General features: G+C 32.9%; 1 protein-coding gene and 1 pseudogene across 15 annotated transcripts in view; one reads left to right on the top strand and one right to left on the bottom strand.

Annotated features, from left to right (window-relative positions):
• MPDZ (multiple PDZ domain crumbs cell polarity complex component) overlaps positions 1-24,438 on the bottom strand; it is a 165,712-nt gene that overhangs the window by 58,027 nt on the left and 83,247 nt on the right. For all 15 annotated transcript variants that reach the window (XM_069476493.1, XM_069476491.1, XM_069476487.1 and 12 more), the window contains 6 exons: positions 23,858-24,043; positions 22,522-22,731; positions 20,303-20,419; positions 17,453-17,620; positions 6,341-6,628; positions 5,960-6,083 (listed from right to left, as the gene is read on the bottom strand). In XM_069476493.1, coding sequence (XP_069332594.1) covers positions 5,960-6,083; positions 6,341-6,628; positions 17,453-17,620; positions 20,303-20,419; positions 22,522-22,731; positions 23,858-24,043 — 1,093 coding nt within the window. The remainder of the gene's footprint in view (positions 1-5,959; positions 6,084-6,340; positions 6,629-17,452; positions 17,621-20,302; positions 20,420-22,521; positions 22,732-23,857; positions 24,044-24,438) is intronic.
• On the top strand, positions 10,720-11,233 carry LOC138387271 (superoxide dismutase [Cu-Zn]-like; annotated as a pseudogene).

Raw genomic sequence — 24,438 nt, forward strand, 5'->3', positions numbered from 1 at the left:
AGTTCCAGCCACAACGGCTTTCTTTCAGAAATACATCTAGTTTCTCCTCATTTTCAAGTCTTTGCCTGATACCCTCTTTCTGTTGCTCTTGGACAGCTAACTCCCGCTTACTCTTCAACATCACTTTCTCAAAAAGGCCTTCTCCAGACTCTATCTGAATAAATGTTCCCTTTATATGCTCCCCTCACCCTATTCCTTCAAAAATACAAAATCTTTGAAATTATGTTTAAAAATTTGCAAAAATAACACAAGTTCACTTAAAACAAAGTACTAAAAGTTTCCTCCAAAATAGGATTATAAAATTAAAGGTAAGGAGGGATATAAAGCTATAAGGGAATTTATAAAAACTTTCTTTGAAAGAAGTCACAAATTTCTTTTTAGGCTTCTATGTATTTTTTAAAAATAAGGTCTTTCTAAATATTAATTCTAATCACACCAAATTAGATATGATATTTCAAACATTTTAAAGAACAATTCTGATTATGTTTCCAGCCTAATATTTCATGCTGGAAATGGGCAATCCAGTCTCCTAGTTATTGTTTTCTGATAGAAGTAAACATTATCAAATGTATTTAAAATATTCTGTTAAGACTCATATTAATACTCAATAATACTAGTGATTTTTAAATTATTAAGATACCACTTTCTACCATAAAACGAGACAGGTGGGTTTCTTATAAGAAAAGAGGCTGGCTCTGAAATGTTTAAAAAAGTATGCTAGTTGGTCCTCATATAGCCACCCTTCCTGCCAAAACCCACCAAAAAACTGTACTATTAAAATAAAAATGTGTAACCACAAGACAAAATTTAACGCAGCCATCCACACTGGGAGTCTAACTCGTCATCCTGTTCTCCTTAGCAACACACGGTCTACAATAAAACAAGTCACAGGCATGAAACAAGTCATCATGAGCTATGGTCAACATGACCTCTGAATTCATTTTTAATAGCATATTTAATTCACAAATCTATCCGTTATTAAGGCTGTCAGGTCACATCAACCATATAAACCAAGAGGTTGACATCAGTTAGCTCAGCTTATACTTTCCTTTCATCAAATGACAATTTACGGGGTTCAACAACTTGAAGATGATAGCCAGTAGTTAGAATTTTGTTGTAACTTGTAAGATCTCTCAATTTTTTTCTTGAAAGGAGAATAGCCCAAATCAGGCACTGTGTGGAACCAGAGAATTGGTAATAAATCTGAGTTCTACCACTTTTAATCAGTGTGACTTAGGGCAACTGACTTAATCTCACACAAGGCCTCAGTTTACACATCTGTAAAATGAAGAAAATATTATTAGGGTTACTTGAAGAATTAATTGAAAAAAATATGTGGAGTACCTTTATAAGTACCTAACACAAAGTGCTCAATAAAGTGTAGTTGCAAAACTAAAAAAGAAAACTCACAGGATATATTTAAAATGTATCTCTATTCCAAACCAAAGTTACATTGCACTCTAAAGGGTAAAAACAAGTCTTAATTCAGCTTCAAAATGAAACTTGTTATTACAGCAATCATAACATGCCCTTGGATAACTCAAGTACTGGATGTATTGTGTATGCGAGAACTGGAGACAAACTGAGGTTCAAGTCTGGATTCTACCTCTTAAGAGCTGAACACTCCAGAGAAATTCCTGAGTCTGTTTATGCTTCTGTACGTAATCAGTGAAGGGAAGATAATCTCTTTCTCTTATTTTTTTTTTTTACTTCAATACCTAATACGACATAATTAGCCAATGGACCACAGACCTATCAAAAATCAAGATTAGATTTTTTTAAAAGTCACTACCTGCATGTGTACATATGCATGTATATTTGTATATAACATTCCCACCATAAATCTAATAAAACTAAAAGAAACCCCAAGTGATTAATGAAATCAAAACAAATGTATAATGACAGCTTTGACAGAAACCTATCATTTATTAATTTCTTCTGGGTAATCACTAGAGAAAGAAACATATTATCCAGAAAGCTAAAACTGCAAACAACCTCATATATCTGATTAAGGAGAAAGTATGAATCTAAGAAAATGAGCATACTGGTAGACATACTTTCCTACCAGTACAAAGTCAGCCTCTATTTAGACTCCCTAAAACATTATTTATCACACTTTTTCTTACTTCGAGTTGTAAAGGCAATACCTTCCTACATTAAAGCTTAACTGAATGCTTTAATTGAATTAATGTTTTACAAAGTTTTTCCTGATTCCTTTATATTTAGTTATTCTAAGTACTATAGAAGTCTGAAAATTGAACATTTCCTGTTAAATGAGACAACAGAGAAATGTTCTCACCTTGGTATGCTATAAATTTGAACTCCAAGATCCTAGAGGAAGGCCAGGCTCAATGGCTCACACCTGTAATCCTAGCACTCTGGGAGGCTGAGGCGGGAGGATTGCTTGAGCTCAGGGGCTCGAGACCAGCCTGAGTAAGATTGAGACCCATCTCTACTAAAAATAGAAAAATTAGCCAGGTGTCGTGGTACGCACCTGTAGTCCCAGCTACTTGGGAGGCTGAGGTAGGAGGATTGATTGAACCTAGGAGTTTTAGGTTACAGTGAATTATGATGACGTCACTGCACTCTACCCAGAGAAACATAGCAAGAGTCTGACTCCAGAAAAAAAAGATGCTAGAGGAACCTCACTGGGTCCCAGAAAATCAAACAGCCAGGGACAAAGCCCTATAAATATCTTAGGTATATAAATTAATTCAAATAATGGAAGTGAAGCAGAAAAGTAAAACTAATAGTTACTTATACTTTTATATTATAATTTGGGTAGTAAACTAATGGTGCTATGATTTCACACATAAATGTTCTACTCTCACAAAACAAATGAGAGGGTTCTTTTATACTATAATTTTAAAATCAAGCTATTGAGGTTTAAATGGATTTCTACATATGATAAAAGGAAGGACATGTCTACCTTTTACTATTTGTTTCTGAAAACTTAATCCAGTATATTTTTATATCAAAATTTAAAAACTAAGGTGGAAGCAACCCACCTTGAAGTGTCCATCAATAGATGAATGGATAAACAATAAAAAATGTAGTATACACTTACAATCAAATGTTATTCAGCCTTAAGAAGGATGGAAATTCTGACACATGCTACAACATGGATAAACTTGAAGACATTACGCTAACTGAAATAAGCCAGTCACAAAAGAACAAATATTGTATGATTCCACTTATATCAAGGACCTAGAGTAGTCAAATTCCTAGAGACAGGAAAAAGAATGGTGGTTTCCAGGGCCTTAGAGTATGGGAAGATGGGGAGCTATTGTTTAATAGAGAGTTTCAGCTGGGGAATATGAAAAAGTTCCAGAGATCGATGGTGGTAAGAGTTGCACAACAATGTAAATGTACTTAATACTACAGAAATGTACATTAAAAATGGTTTAAATGGTCAATTTTATGTTATGTATATTTTACCACAGTAAAAAAAATCAACATATCTGGACATATTAATAGAATAAATAAGAAAATCCACATAATCTTTTCAACAGATGAAGAAAAGCATCGATAAAATTCTACATTCTTTCCATAAACTAAAAATAGGTGAGCATACCAAATGGCCAGATTGCAAAACCAGGCATAATCAAACTATGGCTCTTACAAGAGCTTCTTAACTTCTAATTCTTAATGCCAATCTAACTCACCAACCCATGGAATGATCTTCTTAAAACACAAATCTGATCATGTCATTCTTCTGCCCTTGGCACTACTGCCTACAGGAATTTTAAGGCAGGAGAGGGCTGCAACAAAAGTCCTGTATCCTGCACACAAACCCACCCAGCAGTGGTCTCCATCTACCATTCCTGTAGCTTGAACGCTTGCTTTGCCGGGCATCACACCACATTTCATCCATACCAAACATGATTCAGTAATGTTTTCATCTCTCTCTGGATCAGCACTAGCAGCTTCCAGCTTTTTCCAATTCCTCAACTATGTATTGAAAACCTCCTCTTTCAAGACCTGAATCAAACATGTCCTCTCTGAAACCTTTCTAAACTCTTCCACACTCAGAGAGTAGGGACAAGGTATTTCCTCTTTTAAGTCTTTAATATTCTCTAAATGAGTATCTACCATAGCTTGTATGACATTAATATTTTAATGCCCCTAGGATTTTAAATGGTGATTAGCTTACTCTCTTAAATTCATGTTCCTTGAGAAAAGTGACTATATTATGATGCCTCTGCATAAAGTCTAGAATATAAAAAACAATAAATGATTGGTAGTTGAGTAAATAAATACATTAGAATATGGCTTTGCAAAAGCTCTGTCTTATAAGTTCAACAAAAAATGGGTTTTCAGCCTGAGCAAGAGCAAGCTCCTGGCTCTACTAAAAATAGAAAGAAATTATATGGACAACTAAAAACATATATAGAAAAAATTAGCCGGGCATGGTGGTGCATGCCTGTAGTCCCAGCTATTCGGGAAGTTGAGGCAGTAGGATTGCTTAAGCCCAGGAGTTTGAGGTTGCTGTGAGCTAGGCTGACGCCACGGCACTCTAGCCCAGGCAACAGAGTGAGACCCTGTCTCAAAAAAAAAAAAAAAAAAAAAAAAAACAGCAAAAAACAAAAAATGGGTTTTATGGCCAATTAAATGTGAGAAATGATGCATTTGATGACCTCTTCTTAGAGATCCACAATGCACATTGGGGTATCAAAGATACTGAGAAGTAATACAGACAGAAACCTGTCTTCTTAAATTTATAATACCCTAAAGCTTTTAAACTTGGAATCCATTTATAACTCCTACTAATCTCCTATAGAACTAGTATTCTGAGTAACGTGCTTTCTCAAACACTGTATTAGCAGATAATTTAATTCCAACATGGCTTAGATATCTATAATACCTGTCTCATAATTAATGAGTATTGGAAAGCTCTGGAGTTTAAATTTTGTATCATCCTATTAAATGTAATATATAAAATATTACAACAAAGTAGAAATTAGCTCCTATAATTCTCTATTTAGCTGCTGTTGGTACTACATAGCCACCACCAAATGTAACAAAACCTAGGAGATAAAGGCTAGACTCCCACTCACCAAATAAGCACTGCTGAATTCCTCTGCCAAGTCTCAAACTTAACAAGGAAACAAGACTCTGCCTAAGATACCAATATAAAGGGTATTGGTTGGTTACTTCATAGAAGGAACAGGATCTCTGATATGGAGGTAACCAGAGAACCATGGGCTACATTTGGGGATTCAGAGCAACTGATATATTATCATGTTTTCAGTACCAACTAACAGGGACAGGGCTCAGTCAAATGGCTGCTTAACTCAATGAGAGAATAAATGTGCTCTTTCTTAACACAATTTTAGCTATTGTAATTAGGATTTTATTTCTACAGGAAGTCTTCTTTGCCCAATGCATAGGATTTTGTGATTATTACCAGCCGAAACACTTTGTGGGTAATAAACAATCCTGCCACCTGGGAAAAACTGTTGAATAACTCACATTCACATTTTGGTGGTGGCACACCTGTCTGTCTTTTTAGTCTTTATTTCAGTGAATGAAAGAAATTAAATACAAACTGACTTATGCATAACTAGTAAAATTCAAAGAAACTAATAATTTACTTTTCCAAAGAATTTAGAATTCCAAATTGCTGACTTTTCATTTCTTAAGAATTCGTTTTCTGATTTGCTGTTTCATACACAAACAATTCGTATATCTTTTACTTAAATGTAAATGAGGCTTTTGAATACTTTGAAATAATTAAGAGAATGAGGGATTTATGCTAGTATGAAGTAAACAAACCTGTTAACCATTTCAGAAAAAATAATGAGCACATAGAAAGAAAACCCATAAAAACCACAAAAAGATTTCTAGCATCTGTTTTCTTATCTATAGCAAAAAATATTGAAACCTACCATGTTCAACATTTTCCGTTGTTAAGGGCTTTGGGAGAGTAGTATGTAAATGTGGAAGATAAATAACTTACCTAGGCTAGAATTGCCTTTTGCTATAGTAATAGTCCTTTCCAAAGATTCTTTGGATACATTTTGGAGCATGGCACACTCGACATTAGAGGTCAGGGAGCTCTGTTCCATTAAGTACTCAGAGCCCTGAAAAACAGAAAAAAACAGGTCACATGGAAAGGAAAACTAGACTTTGGAGTCTGATTTCAACATCATGCATGTTCTCTAATTGGTTGTGCTTTATTCAGCAACAATCTATAACCAAAACAAGTTCAGAGGTTGCCTTCTGGAAATCTCAGTGTCAGGAAGCACTTGTCTGAGATGAAGAGAATAGCCAAAATGCTCTGACACATCACTGTCTCCTAAGTCATTATAATACATAAACCATATCTTTAAGATATTACCTTTCCAGTCGAATCAGGTAGCACAGGAGAGGTAAGTTCTGCACTTGATATAACTTCACTTGGTAACTGAGATTCAGCCCACGTTATTGTGTTTTCACATTCATATTGTTGTTCAAGAGCATTTGCAGTTGTATTATAATCATTTATGGTAAAGCCAGAAACAGGCCCTATGCTCAAGTCTACTGGAGGTAGATTCTCGTCCTGTCTTTGCAGGAGATTCTGGGTGTATAGTTCCTCCAAAGACATATGCAGATCAAGTACTGGATCAGAAGACTTTTCAATGACATCCTGATGATGAAAGTATTAAAAAAAATCAAACATTGTGAGCAGAATTACATCAATGTATTTTATTAAAAAAACACTTCTTTATGAGTAACTATTTAGTGAAAAATAAAACATAACACAATTACTTGTTACTCAAAAAGCATTAACATACATATAAACCTTTCACTTAGCAGATTACCCACATATCTTTATTCTCATAAATATTTCCTGCAAATGATACCTCTCATGTTCTACTGAGTTATATTTGCCTATTATGCTGTACATAATATAATTTTGACATAATATTATGTTCTATCCACAAATAAAATTATTCCAAGTTCATATTACACAGAGAAATGAATAACTTATACTTCCAAATCTCACTTAGTTCATTTCCATTAAGTCTGACATTCCTATTTACTACGAGATCATGAGCATAAACAATATGACATTAATTAATTTGGATTCACAAGAGCATCCAAAAGAAAATTATTTTGATAGGCATTTGTAGGTATTTATGGAGAAGCTAGAAACCCTTAAAATTCATATTATTATAGGAAAATTTGCATAAATTATCTGCAAGATATAACAGAAGAAATATTAATATGGATTGTCATAAAACGTAGGTTCTAATCCAGGCTCTATTAAAAATCTGTACAAAACAGAATCACTCTTGGCTTTATATTAAGGAATTTCTAAAATTCCCCAAAACACTAAAATTTTACAGTTTTATATAAATACATGTATCTCCTTACAATAAATATACCATATCACTTACATGCTTTGGTTAAGCAGTTACTACATGAACAGTTGTTGAATAAACATTAGTTTTCCCTTCAATTCTTTTACTGATACTTTTAGAATACAAAAGTAGCACATGAATACATTATTACATAAAGGATTCAAGATAAAGACATATATTGTATACACATACAGAGTACAGTATGAAATTCTCCCCTGTGGTTCCTACTTCCATTCCCTTCCCCACTAAAAATGGCTGGGATCAATTAGGTGTTTACGTCAGATTTTTTTATGCATTGTGTAATATATACATATAGGTATACATGCACACACACACACAGGCTGATGTATATATACATTTTTAAAACCTAAAAAGAACCATTCAATAAGTAACATTTTTACTTGATTTTGCAGTATCTTTTTATCTTCACGTGAGAAATTTCCAAATCAGTAAAAGGCAACTTCATTCTTCTTACGACTGTAAATTATGCCTAAGTATGAAAAACACTGGAGTGCAGATTCCGGAGCCAGGATAACAGTTCAAATCCTGGCTCCACCACTATTTTCTGTTAGAGCTTTGGCAAGTTACTTAAATAGTCTGTGCCTTAGCTCCCTTCTATTAGTTGAGGAAAATGACAGGACCTAATATAGGACTGCTGGGCAGGTAGACAAAGAGAGTTAATAACTTTAACTTACTAAAAACAGGCCTGACAACAGAAAATGATGTTAGTTATATTACACATCTTTGTGCACAATGTGAAGATTTATTTGCTATAGACTACTAGAATTGCAATGATATGTCAAATGATATGCACATTTAACATTTTGGTATATACTACAATATTGTCTTCCAACTTTCTCTGTTAAAACCACACCAAGGAAACTACAGGTAACTACTAATTCTATTTATAGCAAAAAAAAAAAAAAAAAAAAAAAAATCATACAGAGTCTTCACTACTGCACGTACCCAGAAGCAAAGGGCCCTACCTAACCAACATCATAGTCATATCTTCAAGAAATCACCCCCATGAAAGTAAATTAAAAAATGGGAATAGACTTTTATACCAGATGCACAGAAATCAACATAAACACACAGGAAACATTAAAAAGTATGCTAATATGACACCCTCAAATGAACACAATAATTCTCCAGCAATAGATCTTAACCATAAGAAAATCCTCAAAATCTCAGATAAAGAACTCAAAATATTGATTTTAAAGAAGCAAATTACTGATTTTAAATGAGATGCAAGAGAACTATGAATAACAATAAAAAACTCAGAAAATCAATTTAGTATATGAATGTGAAATTTGCCAAAAAGATATCTTTTTAAAAAAAAAACAGAAATTTTGGAACTGAAACAATGAAAGAAATACAAAATACATTCAAAAGCTTCAACAATAGACTAGAAAAAGCAGAAGAATTTTAGAACTTGAAGTCCTTTGAAAAAAATCCAGTCAGATAAAAATAAAGAAAAAAAGAATAAAAAAGAATGAACAAAGCCTTAGAGATGTTTGTGATTACATAAAGTGAATGAACTTAGAAATAATCAGTATTCCCAAGGGTGAAGAGAAATCAAAAGGCTTACAAAAGCTATTTAACAAAATAATAGATGAAAATTGCCTAAGAGTAGCAAGAGATTTAGACATCCAGATACAGGAGGCTCAGTGATTCCCAGTCAAATACAACGCAAAAATGATTTCACTATGGCATGTTATAATCACACTGTCTAAAGTCAAAGTGAAAGAAAGAATTCTAAAAGCAGCAAGAGAAAAGCATCTAGTCACCTGTAAAGGAAACCCCATCAGACTAACAGCAGACCTCTGAGCAAAAACCTTACAGCTCAGAAGAGAATGGGATGATACAGTCCAAGTGCTGAAAGAAAAATTGAGAAAAAAAAAAAAAAAAAAAAAAAACCTGCTAGGCAAGAATTCTATATCCAACGAGATTAAACTTTATAAATAAAGTCTTTTCCAGGCATAGAAATGCTGAGGAAATTTGTCATTACCAGACTAGCCTTACAAGAAATGTTCAAAGGAGTCCAAAACAAAAGAGCAATACCATTATGAAAACACATGGAAGTATAAAACTCACTGGCAAAGCAATCACACAAAGAGGAGGAGAAAGGAATCAAATGGTGCCACTACAGAATTCAGTCAAACCACAATGACAGAGAAAAAGAAGGAAATAAAGAATTTATAAAACAACTAGAAAACAATTAATGATATGACAGAAACAAAACCTCAAATGTCAAATATTAACTATGAAAGTAAATGGATTTAATACTCCATTTGAGAGGCATAAATTGACAGGATGGATTAAAAAAAAAATCCAATAATGATCCAACTATGTGCTGCTTATAAGAAACTCACCATACCTCAAAAGACACACATAGACTGAAAGTAAAGTGATGTAAAAAGATACTCTAAGCAAACAGAAATCAAAAGTGAGATGGAGTAGTTACATTTATATTAAATAAAATAGACTTTAAATCAAAAACAGAAAGAAAAAGACTAAGGTAATTATATAATGATAAAAGAATCGATTCAGCAAAAGGATATAATAATTCTAAATAAATATTCATCCAACACTGGAGCACCCAGATTTATAAAACAAATATTACTAGACCTATAGAGAGAGAGAGACCGCAGTATGATAATAGTGAGGGACTTCAACAGCCTACTCATGACATTAAGACAGATCATCTTGACAGAAAATAAACAAAGAAATACTCAACTTAAATTGAACTTTAGACCAAATAGACCTAACAGACATTTATAAAATATCCTACTCGACAACTACAAAATATACATTCTTTTCATCAGCACATGGAACATTCTCCAAGATAGATGTTAGGCTTCAAAACACATCTTAACAAATTTTGAAAAATCAAAATGGTATCAAGTATCTCCTCAAAATACAGTAGAATAAAACTGGAATTCAATACCAAGAAGAATTTCAGAAACTATACAAATACATAGAAATTAAGCATATTCCTGAAGGACCACTGGGTAAACAAAGAAATTACGATGAAAATTTAAAAATCTTTTGAAACAAATGAAAATAGAAAGGGAACATACCAAAACGTGTTCGATACAGTAAAGCAGGGCTAGGGGTGATATTTATAGCATTAATTACATCAGAAAAGGAGAAGGATATCAAATTACCAACTTAACTATGTACCCCAAGGAAGTAGATGAGCAAGAACAAAACAAACCCCAAATTAGCAGGTTAAAGGATAAATGAAATGAAAAATTGGTTCTTCCAAAATATAAATAAGTTTGATAAAGTGCTTGCAGTGCTGTTTCCTGCAGCATCTCCTTCATCCTTTGTGGCCCTCAGCACCCGGACCGGCACTTGTCCCCAGCGAGTCATGACATTGAAGGTTGTGTGCGTATAGAAGGGTGATGGCCTGGTGCAGGGCATCATTCACTTAGAGCAGCAGGAAAATGGACTGGTTGTGGTAAATGGACGAATTACAGGATTGTCTGAAGGCCAGTATGGATTCCATGTCTATCGGTTTGGAGATAACACACAAGGCTGTACCAGTACAGGTTCTCACTTTAATCCTCAATCCCAAAAACATGGTGGGCCAAAGGATCAAGAGAGGCATGTTGGAGACCTGGGCAACGTGACTGCTGGCAAAGATGGTGAGGCCATTGTGTCTACTGAAGATTCTGTGATCTCACTCTCAGGAGAACATTCCATAATTGGCTGCACAATGGTGGTCCATGAAGAAACAGATGAATTGGGCAAAGGCAGAAATGAAGAAAGTACAAATATGGGACATGCTGGAAGTCAGTTGGCTTGCACTGTAATTGGGATCGCCCAATGAACATTCCCAAGGATATGGTCTGAGTCCTAGTAACTCATCTGTTATCCTGCTAGTTGTAGAAATGTAACTTGATAAACATCAAACACTTGTAATTTTAAAAGTGTATCTGTGTGACTTTTTTTAATTGCTTTAAGTACATGTAATGAGAACTGATTTATGATTACTTAGAAGATTTGTATAGTTTTATAAAACTCATTATCAATTAAAATGTGTTTCAATGAAAAAAAAAAAAACAAGATTGATAAATTGGTAGCTAGAATAACCAAAAAAAGAAGAGAGAAAATCCACATAAATAAAATCAGAAATGAAAAAGGAGATATTACACCTGATATCAAAGAAATAAAGAAAGCTCATCAGAGAATATTATGAACACCTACATGCTCACAAACTAGAAAACCTAGAAGAAATAGATAAATTCCTGGAAACACAACCTCCAAAGATTGAACCAGTAAGATATACAAAACCTGCACTTCAGCCTGGGTGACAGAGATACATGTAAAATAAATAAATAAATAAATAAAATTTAAAAGTAGAGTACACGAATAGACATTTTTCAAAAGAAGACATATAAATGGCCAATAGGCAAATGAAAAAATGCTCAACATCATTAATCATCAGAGAAATAAATGCAAGTTAAAACCACAATGAGATATCATATTAAACCAGTCAGAATGACTGTTATTAAAAAGGCAAAAACTAACAGATGTTGGAGAATGTGGACAAAAGGGAACTCCTATACACTGCTGGTGGGAATGTAAATTAGTACAATCTCTATGGAAAACAATATGGAGATTTCTCAAAGAACTAAAAATAAAACTATCATATGGTCCAGCAGGGTATCTACCCAAAGGAAAAGAAATCAATATATGAAAAAGATACCTGCACTCATATTTTTATTATACCACTATTCACAATAGCAAAGACATGGAATCAACCTAAGTGTCCATCAGTGGATGATTGAATAAAGAAAATGTGAATACTATTCAGCTTTGAAAAGAATGAAATCATTTCATTTGCAGGAACATGGATGGAAATGGAGGTCACTGTCTTAAATGAAGCAAGCCATAGAAAGACCAATATTGTATGTTTTCACTCACAACTGGGTGCTCAAAAATGCATACACATGAACGTAAAGAGAGGAATGATAAGATAACGGAGACTTGAAAAGGCGAGGAAGGGGATGATGAGAAATTAATGTCTACAATATTTGTTATTAGAGTGATGGAGACCCTAAAAAGCCCTGACTTGACCACTTATACAATCTAGACATGTAACAAAATAGCACTTGTACCCCATACATTTATATAAATAAAAAAAAGAATATGGAATACCTATTAACTAATCTTGCCAACTCCAGGTTAGTTTGGCAATCTGATCCATAAGAAATAGATTCATTAGTGTTTTACTATGTGTGTTCCTGACAATTAGTGAGGAGATGAGATTTGTATACCTTCCATGAACATTCTCTTCCTATAATTTATCTAACATTTTTTCACGTTTTCACTTGTTCTTGTCATTGATATATTCTGAATATAAAATCTGTGATATATATTGCAAATATTCTCCTAGTCTGCCACTTGTCTTTTTAAGTTTGTATTTGTAATATTTTGCCATGTAGAAGTTAAATCCCTTATGTAATCAAATGTGTTAATTTTTTTGTGCTACTGGGTTTAATATTGCTTAATAAGTCCTTTCACACAAAGTAAATGAAATGCTTTCTATTAATAGTATTCTTATCCTATTTTACAAATGCTTTGTTTTTAGATTTTAACCATTTAGAATTTATTTCATGGAGTGGTATGAGACATGGGTCTCTTTTCATTTTTTCTAAATGGGTAATTAACTGCTTCAGCACAATTTATTACACTCTTTTTCTTCATACAAGTTATCTCTCTCTAGAATTATTAAATATTCCTGGTACAAAGAATTGAGGCAAGTGGGAATATCATATAAGCAATTAGCACATTTAGTATCTGCAGAAAGAAATGATAGGAAGGCATCATCCTCCACATTCCCAGAATCTAAAGAATAACCTAATGGCTCATTCATCCAACTTTGATTATTTTATTAGCATGAAAAATAATAATGTACTTGCAACAGAATGGGTTAGCTTCTGTATTACTAAATTAATTATAATAATTAGCAGTAAATCATCTCCCCCATGCCTCAAATAAAGATACAATCAAAACTGCTTTTCATAAGAAAAAGAGGTCAAGTCACCCTTGTTATCAGGGGTTTACTGTAAAGGGTATGACAGAAATTTCCATGGATTATTCATGAAGGAGTTAACACAGACACATAGAAAAGAAAGAGGTAATCAACACAGTAGACAACATACGCCCACTTCAGAAACATTTCTGGTTGCCGAACAACCAACTCAGTTTTATTTTTAAAAGTCTTATGGATCTAAAAGAAAAACAGTTCTTCCCCCGTAAGATGTATAAAAATAACTCTACAATTTCCCAGTGCAACTCGGTATCTAAAATGAAGTCTTTCAAAAATCCATATTAATATGTGTCTCCACTTGATATATTCTTGTCCTCAGGAAAAATGGAAAAGAGGTTAAATTAAAATGTCAAATATACTTGAAAAAGAGGTATTTCTTAAGTGCAATGCATAAGTTAAGGTTAGACTTGGGCACGTTATTTACCCAGGTAATATATTTACTTAGACTAGCTAAATACTTAAACATTCACTAGTGAGAACTTGCTTTTCTTCAATAAGCAGCCTACCAGAAAATTCTTGCTATACCTTTAAAATATATACTGCAAACACATCTGCTCCAACTGTCATTCTCCTACTCTTTCTGAGATAAGGAATACTTCCTTTATTGTTTATACATTGACCCTAGTGAAGGAAAAGGCAACATCTTTTATGCCTTTGAGAGCCTTCAGTTGTGTCACTAAGACTTTCACAAACACCCTTATCATCTTGACTGAAGTGATTTAATTAGTCTTTGATCCTAATCCCTTCTCCAAAAAAGGATAAGAAACCGTATCAACATTCTAAACACAAATGTGAAGGCTATAATATTTTATACTAGAGAACGACACTAAGTGGAGATTTATGGGAATATACAGATTTTTTTTTTTCATGGAATCCATTAGTTGTGTTTGTTGTACATGGTACAGAGAAGGGTTCCTATCTGACAAACACTGAGTTCAACCTGCACTAGAATCAAAAGCTTTCCCTGGCAGAACTAATGGAATGAAGGACATGCACCACATTGGTAACAATCTCATCCCTAGTATGGGTATGGATAGCCAGTTGTGGGGGTATGGATAAGGAGTACAAGGGGAGACTGATTAGACAGCTATTAAATCTTTATTGGCTGTATTTTTAAGTCAAAATAGGAAAAAATAAAGCATATTCTTCCCAAAAGCCACGTTGAGCTTTTAAACAAGTCTACTAACATGTAAGTTTGAAAAATAATTATTTCTGCATTTTCTCATGTCTCTGGAGATAACAAGGAAAAGGGGTTAAAATGATTAACCAAAAAACCTAGAGCAATGAGAAAGGAAAAAAAGGAAAAAACCCACTGGCTATAGCCACGTTGTCTTTAAAATCCACGTTTCAATGACCTTCCTCTATTATACCAAATGCCATGGAAGCAGCTATATTTTTCAAGTTCTTCCATGATTGTTATTTTCCTTAAATCCTTACGTGAGATTAAATAATTAATCAAATTAAGCAAACACGTACTTTTTAAAAAGAAAAAAGCAGGATGGGCCCCCAAATAAAAGAATTTTGTGAAGAGGAACCTTAACAAATGGCTACAGTCCTTTGGTGTTTAAGCTTCTGCACAGTCCTGAGCTCTGCTTTCAAGAGTGAGGCCTCACTCTAAGACGAGTCTATGCTCTACTTAGCTCTTATAACCTCTGGTAGCACACCTGACCAAGGTCAAAAGACCTCTTCATTAAGGTGAAGAAATAGGTAAAATTATTCATCCATTTTCCAGTTGCCATTTAAGGTTACAAAATTATTACATATTTAAGTGATTCTAAAGAATCTAAAGATTCCTCATACTCCATTTTATCCTTCTTTCAATTCAGTATAGAGGCATCTTTTTCTTAAATATCATGTATTATATGATTATATATTAATGTATATATTAATATACATTAATATACATGTATATATTAATTTATTTTATAAATTTAAAAGCCCTGAAATGAGCTCACTTTTTAAGAAAAATAGTCAATTCTAAATTCTATAATAAATCACCATTATGTTTTTTTAAGATGAAATTAGTGCATAAAAACAGGAAGAATATTGTTTTTTTTTAATTTACATAAAATCTTCTAGTAAAAATCTAGGTACTAAAAAGGTGCCATCAGAAAAAAATGTTGCAGAGATTTACCATGATGCAGAACAGTCTACTTTCAAAGCAAACTGAAAGCACACAGGAGTTTCACAATGTGTTTTAAAACACCCTCATTAATGTCTTCTTTGTTGTTTTGTAGTTTAAATATTTCAGTTGATAGGCTGGCTTGCCAAAATTTGCTTCAACAAAAGAGTAAACTGCTTGGGGAAGAAAAAAAGAAGGAGGCAAACAGACTTCAGTAAGCCAATATGTTGTGCTGCATACAGCCAGCATTTGCCCTGTAAAATATACGCTTCTCAGTATGCAGATTGTGTAATCCCTTTAAGTAACAATTACTAAATTAAACAATGCAATCTGTCCCACTGGCAAGAAGTATGCTATGCTCTGGATTAGGAGATTCCATTAGGAGATGAACTCAGCTTCTAGCCCTGAGGCCAGTAAAGACTGAACACATTCCAGACAGGACGCAGCCAAACAGACAGTCTCAGGTGTGGTGAGAGAGGAGCAGCTGCTCCACTCAAGATTATACCTTGCAAGCCAATTCAAGGAGATTGCCCAGCATCATCTGCAAGGATAACAGGTGCATCTTGAACATGAAAGAAAACACTTTGAAAATATTCTGGCCAAAAACCTTATGTGTTAATCAGGAAAGGAGGAAAACTGTGCTAGACCTATGGAAATCCTACTTTCCAACTAATTTATAAATACAGACTCCTTCCCCCTGAATTCAATTTATGTGGAAAATATACATTTCATATATTTAAGAAAAAAATATTGTCCAGTCATTTTATCTTAATTTTTAATATTTATGATATATTTCCAACATAGAAAAATAAAAAAATATATCCATATATGAACTCTTTGCCAAAATTTAATAGATAGAAACATTTTGCCATATTTTCTTCAGTCTTTCTTCCTAAAATGATACAATGTATTAGAAATACAGCTAAATTCCCATACTAGTTTTTCTCCAAGGATAACTTCTTAAAATTGAGAAATATCGTGCTCACATATTTTTAGATTTTACTAGACATACAAACATATTCATAAAATATATACATTGAACTGTTTTGTGTATCAATTCCAAAAAATAAACAACTCCAACAAATCAGAAGATGAGCAACCTGATACAAAATTGGGCAAAAGATATGAAGAGATCACTGATGAAAAGTGAAAATCAAATGGCCAATATTATGAAAAACTATTCAATCTCACTAGTATTCAGGAAATACAAATTAAAATAGTAAGATGCCATTTCACACTAAAAAGAACGGATAGGTGTTAAAATATTACTCATTGGGCATTATAGAATATATCACCAAGAAAATTAACAGAGTTGGGGCATTTAACACTTAAGTCAATAATTTCTAAAAAATAAATGGGACAGATATGTCAAATAATAATTAAACCGTTTATTCAAATCCAGTGACAAACAGACTTTGCCATTCTCTGTGATTTTTATGTAAAGTATGCTTGGGAATTATTTTATATAAAAACAAATGACAGCATTAAGTTTAACTTAGCTAATAAATGTTAAATTAACACAAGAAATATTTTACTACTCAATTTTATACAGAAGTCAGTTTTAAAACCATTAAGAAAATAAAGTTATTCCTGTAATTCTTCTTAAGTACACACTGCTAAAAATACAACTTGAGAAATACATGACATTAAAATTTTTCTTTCTGACGTGCAAACTCTAATCAAAGCTTGGAACCCTGTGTCTACCACTCTGTTTCAGACATTAAATTTAAATAGTCCGTAATAGTACGAAATATACCCAGTCAACACTAGCTAAATGAAATTGTATTTTAATTTGATAATGAATCCATGATTGGAGAAATATAGCATGTCTAATATGCTATTCCCACAACTCCCCATAAGCACAGACCTCTGGAAAATTGTACACAAGGTTTTCCCATAAAAGAAATAGTATTTCCTTTGTACCTTAGGAGGAGAGGATGGAAGGGAGGAACCATAGTTCAGGCCATCGCTACAAGCACTGCCATGTAGAGATAAAATAGATGCTTGAGTAGAGTAGACACTGTCATTATCAGGAGAATACTGAGACTCAAATGTGGATTCATCTACTAAGTCAGCATCATTTGTGTCCACCTAGGAATAAAACAATAATATCAGCTGGAAATTCTATTCTATTACATATATGACAAACAGTCTCCACTGGACACTAAAAGGCATACTGGTATCATTCTTTTATCTATTCTATCTTCTATATGCCCACTTGAACACATAAAGACTGACTAATGTAGCAGAACAAGGACAATTGCCCACCTACAGCAGTGGGTGCTGGCATCCAAGGGTATTTTATTCCATCAATATAAAGGGCTAAAGGTAACATTAACAAAGGGCCTGGATCAATTCTAAATTTAAACAGTTCTATAAGTTAAAGAAAATATTTTTTTTTCCACTTCCCCTACCCAAATCTTATAATTGTATAATAAAATTAATGAGGTCATCACTTTTCCTAGTCTACTAAAATAAACTGTTACTCAACAAGGCAATTATATATTTGTAAACTGCACTAAACTATATATTTTGTTTAAATTATCTTTAACTAGATTTTGAAATCATTCAAGTTGCTGAAACCAAAGAGAAAATCTGTGATTTTATGCTAAAATTATACTAACAAACAAAAGGCCTAATTATGATCTGGTTATGATGATACATTTAGTTATAAACTTCTGTTAGAAAACTCATACAGAGTGAGACAGAGAATTTCACTACTTATTTTCTCAAAGTCCTACTACTATTTTATGTCACAGAACCAAAAGAAAGAATTAGGTCATGATGAGCTTGAAGCTCTTCTTGCAATTTATTCACAGTCACTCACACACTAGAAAAGACAGAACTGACATAAATTACTACCCTTCTCTGATATTACCAGCATTTTCTGTCTACCTTGACAAAAATCCCATATGTTCTACTTCTTTATGATATCAATTTACTTGTTTAGCCAGCAGAAGTTAGAAGCATTATAACATTATACCAGGCGACATGCTTGCAAAAGCCTATTAAAAATACAGGTGGGCCATTTCAAAGGGACCCACTCTTCAAATACATTTCACAGGCCTAAAACTATATTTTAAATACACATTCAAATTCACAAGTGAGTCACCATGTGGACATTTACCCTTACAAATGTATATTATGTACAATAATCTAGACTGTGTTAACTAAGCCTTATGTCATAAATTACAATAGATAAACATTTAAGTAACATTAAAAAAAGAATACCTCGATATAATTTGTATACCTATCACTGATGACTTTGAATTTTAGGAGAGATCCTAACAATTTGTTTAATTACTGTAGAGATAAAACACTAGAGCCCACAGCAGTTGAGTGGCCAGTCCAAGATTACACAGCTGGTTAGGGAGAAGACCCAGGACACTTGTTATCATAATAAAATGCTACGATCACATAAAAGTAGAACTAATCTTCTTTCTTACTGGCATTCATTTAAGAAGGTTCAAGGAAGCCATGTAAACTCTAGGGAGAATATTATTTCTTGAGGTACCTTAGAAACAATGACATAGAGTGCTTGTGTCCTGCAACATTTCAAAAAGAATTTGCTGTCTGAGTATTATTAACACTATCGTACCTTAGAAAGTTCACCGTATACTAAGCTATCTAGTTTTGAATTGCCAACATAATGCCCACGGAGAGTAGGGCCAAAAGTTACCTGGTATGTTAAGTATTAAAGTGCAAAACTATTGCATTTATTGTAATACATACCAAAATTTTCTAAACGGCTGTTTTAAGAGCTCAGAATTTAAAAATATTGACAAAAATAACTGCCTCCCCAAAATTAGGATAATCAATATGTACACGGAGTAAAAGAAATAATTCACACTATGGTTGAAAGCAAGATGTGCACAATCAATCATAAATACATAATGAAGAATTTGACAGATTTTAAATCTCTCTGTAGTCTAACAAAACTAAAACAAGTATTTAAAATACAGGCATATTCCTTTCTAGTGAAATAGAACAATGTTTGACCTCCCAAAAAAGTTAAGTCAGGAACCTAACTTTAACAGTAGGAGTATGGTGAATAGGACATACAATTTGTTATATTTATATTATGTGAATGTCATGTGTATATTTATGTCCGGTATTTAGTTTTATCCTTAAATTACTGACATAGCATTGTCCCCTCTACCAGACAGGAAGGTTATTAAGGGTAGAGTGGCCCTTAAATACTTTCATTCCAATGAATAATTTTTTAAAGATCAAGCAGAAATAAAATTTTAATTTAAAATTTTCTAGCAATTCAGTCTGTTTACATACATGTATTTTTAGAAAACAGTTTTACTTTTTCTGGAAACTTTCATGTTCTTGATTATTTTACCAATTTATGTAATTTTCACACTATTCATATCTCAAGTAAAAACTATGCCTGCCACTCATTAAAAGGTAGTCAAAACACTGATTTAGGATTGAATACTGAAAACAGTTAAAGAATGCCTAGACATATCCATGTATGAAATTAGAGCAAATAAGTGCCCCAACTTTAGGTATGATATAAAGATTAATTCTACATGTTGACACAATACAATGTTAACTGATTTTTCCCCACAAATTCAATAAATATTTTTCACATTTATTATGATTTTTTCTTCCCATTTCCAATTGTGAGAACCATTTGAGTTGGAGAGAATGTGTTTCCAAAACATAATGAACAAAGAATATAGTAGGACTTTTTTAGAGTATTTGGAAAAGCAAAGTAAGATACACAAGATCTGAAAGAAAGCTTGATAAATTGTGGGCACTAACCAGAGCCAAGTCAGCCCTGAAGAGGGCTTTGTCAGCCAGCCCTTCCTCCTCACATGAGTGTGGTGGATACAGAAAGGAATCCTCCTTAGCAGAAACATAACCTTCTTCTGGTGAAAGCTGCAGGGAGAATGGCGTTTTTGAGGACCAGTTCATGGAAGAGAGAAAACAGTGAAGAGGAAAGGAAAGGGAGAAGAAACAGTAAGGCAGGAAAAAAGGGGGGAGAAGAGAAAAAAATTGAAAAGTTTTCAAATGATAACACACAACTTGAACATAGATTCATAAGTATAAAATCTGATAAATATTCATATATAACATTTTTATTTGGTAAGACACAATGAGGATATTTATTCTAATATGAACATCAGCTGTTAGATGTTCCCCTTTCTACTAATTTTTTTCATCTATCTTCTTATAAAAGATTATCAAAATCAACAATTTTTTATATTATAACAATCTTCCAGGTATTTCTATCTGCAAAATATTCTGGCCAAATACTGACTTTCTAATATAGAAATAAGGCAACTTTTAGGTATTAAATAATAAAAGAAGCTGCAGAAGAACAAAACATTAAAAAGAAGGATCAATTTCTCTCTGCCATCCTTTACTAAAATATTTTAAAGACTATAATTTACTTGATAAGGAATGTTACTGAACCCTACAGTAAAATCTCTTAATTTAGCATGGCTTATAAAACAAATTAAAACAAAAAATTCTCTACATGTACACAGTCTGGTTAAATTGGACCCCTGAGCTATTATATTCTAACCTTAATTACACGGACAGAAAATCTAACATTTTTATTCCAGTCTAAGATAAAATGGGCTAAAATACTTAGATAATTGTTGTATCTACATCACTCTATATCAGCAATACATGCAGAAGAAATATTATAGGGGAAAAAAACTGTTTTTCTTCTTTTCCCATACATATGAGTTTAATAGTTATTAAACTTCACTGTAGGTAATAGAGATATTTATCATATGTTGCAATGTATACTGAATTTGAAATATCAAATACTGTCAAAACAAATTTATTTTGGAACTAGCTAGGAAAAAAAATGACTCTGCTTCTGAATAACTTGTATGATTTCTCCTGAAAGGCAGTAAAAAATATATATTGAGTCACATTTACCACTTCTAACAGAACAGAAATAAATTTATGGTCCAAACTTAATACCCAGGATCACTTTATATTTACATTCCCCACTGTACTGCTCTTTTGTTATGATTTCTACAATCCTGATTTGATTTTAGGTTGGATTAACATAGTCCTTATTCTTTCGTCCCTCCCTCTCTTTCTTTTTTCATAAATATATTTTCATAGGTTATTGAAATTCTCTGTGGACTAAAAAATGTTGCATGAATAATTTAAATAACACTTAAACTATATTAACCAAACTTACTATTTAAAACAAATTCTTCACAAAAATCAACACATCCATATTGCTAATTATGCAAATATATCTGTTTGCAATTTCTTAAGAGAAGGTATATTTGCCTTTTCAGTTAAAATTATTTTTGTATACTGGAAAAAAAATTAAATATTGAGAACGTCTCTAATATTTAATTGTAATACAGTGATAAATGCCAAGTTGCACTCATAACATCTAATAAATGTAATGTTTTATGTAACATAAATTCATTAATTGTTTCTAATAATCCAGTAATTAATGATATGGGAGCTATTCCCTCCCAAGGGGAGAGCCACAAACTGGCACACCCATTTTGGAAAATTCAATTTCCTGCTCTGCAGTAATTAGACAAATATGTTGATTCAACTGAATCCAGGAACTTAAGCCACTCTGACAGAGACTCTACTTTATGCCACTGTGATTAAAGATTCTATTGTTAGTTGCTAATGCTATTAATTTTTCTAATATCCCACAACATTGGTATAGATACTTTAAGCCATATTTCTTTGAAAATATTTGATTCTGCATTCATCACAACCTTATTACTGAATAAAAAAAGTCAAAAGTGAACCACAAAGCAATAAGTTATAAATTTATTCCTGAACTTCCTAGCTTGCTTTCTTTCCTTTATTTTTATAAAATATTACTCAAAATTAAATCTTTATCTTCATGAAGCCAATAATCATGTTGATGGAAAAAAGTACCAAAAGTCATGATTCAAACTCAGGAACATCTAAAGCTAAAAGTAAGCCAATGAACCATTTTGTTTGTAAATATAAAGAGAAAGCAATAAAATCTGAATTCTTACAGGTAAAGGCTTAGCAACTCCTATTCTCACAGTTCCTGATGGTGCTCCCTTCAGTGCTTCTACAGCTTCCTCAAGACTGCTGTTTTCCAAGTTAACATCATTGACAAACATGAGCCGATCTCCAGGAAGAAGTCGCCCATCTTTTTCAGCGATGCCTCCAGGCACCAAAGAACGAATCACAATCACAGTGCTCGCTGGATCAATTGGATCCTGACAGAACAAAAAAGGAAAGAAAAGTCAGCACATTTTTACAGAGAAAAATTCTTTTACAAAGCTTTTTCCCTCTGAATTGTAAGGGGTGGGTAATTATTTTAAGTGTCCTAAAAAAAATTCATGCAAAAAGTTTCATATAAAATTTCTATGAATTATCTAGGCAAAGGTTATCCACATTTTAGAGAGTTTAGAAAGAGTTCACCTGAAACAATGGCAACCTCAATTGCTAATGTTCCTGAGAAGATTTCCTAAATTGTACAGATAACTTTAAAACTATAATTTTAATTTTTGATAAGTTGTCAAATTTTATAACTATCATTTGAGGCCAGATGTTGGGTATATTAATTATTAACAACACCATTTGTTAAACAGGATGTTACTATGAGGAACATCAACTCATCACTAAATGTGAAGGTAGGGCCTGTTCTTTTGAAACGAAGAAATAGAGAAAGAAACCATAAAGTATGTGGTGATGCAGTGTTTTTAGATACACAGCAACCTTAATATTAGAACAAGGCTCCAGAACCAGGCCTGAGAACACAACTCCCTGGAGTCATCTGAAATGGCATTCTGATTCAGTATTAGTAAGGATCAACAGCTGCACTCTAGCAGATAGGCATTAGCATTTCCTCATTTCCTCAGCATAAGCACAACGCAGGTAAGGACACAGGCCACACTTGCCCAATTTAAGCATACTCATAAATTTAGTCAAATAACTGGAATGTTAAAATTTATAATATAGCCAATTATAAATTTATCATTCACATTACACAAAAGAAATAAATATCTAATTCTTTATGACTTACCATTAAAATATGAGCCATCAATTAAGAGCATGGAAACAAAAATAATGTAATCACACTCCTCGAATAACAAAAAACCCCACAATATTTCTATAATATTCCTAAAATGTATTCTGCATGTTCCTCAAATTTCCAAGAGCTAAAATGTAAAATAGTTCAAGGAATTCAATGTTAAAAGAAATCCTTTATGATAATCAATGAATTGTATAAATTACTATTTTGAAAGACTGAAAGAAAAATTTTTGATAGCTGTAAAATATCATCTGATCTAGATATACCATCTTTTTTTAAAAAAATTGTTAAAAGTAGGATATATTTACCTGATAATCTAAAATGCTAAAACCGAGTCCTTTGCTCCCTTTCTCCAGCTCTATGTGCTGAATGCCAGCCTCCCACATGGCCAAAGGTGCTTGAACCTCCTCCGTATTCTGATCCACATCAGTCATCGCCAGCACTGGATCCTCTGTCTCCGAGGACCCGATGAACTCACCTAGATCGACGTGAGGCTGGATAACAGATTAGATAGCTTACTTCAGAGGCACTAGATTAGCAGACACACTTAGCAATGCTACAAGGAAAGGGAGATCCCGAACAAAACATTCTGAAATAAGAGTAGCAACAGCTTATCGTGAAACCTTTAGGAATTAAGGTTCCAACTATTGAAAGTTGTAAAAGAGGAGGAAATACCTAAGTTGCAACAAACATTAAAAATATATGGTTCAAAGATCTCCTATGAAAATATACAATAGTTAACATCTCAGCATAATGATTGTGGGTGATTTTCACTTTTTTCATTAGAGTCTGAATCACCAGTATGATCAGAAAAAAAATGTAAAGCTATTTTGATATTACATAGAAAGAACTCATGATAAATAAGAGTAATTCAAGAGAAAATGGATGT

This window comes from Eulemur rufifrons, chromosome 7 (genome assembly GCF_041146395.1).
Source record: "Eulemur rufifrons isolate Redbay chromosome 7, OSU_ERuf_1, whole genome shotgun sequence".
In the NCBI taxonomy this organism is placed as follows: domain Eukaryota; kingdom Metazoa; phylum Chordata; class Mammalia; order Primates; family Lemuridae; genus Eulemur; species Eulemur rufifrons.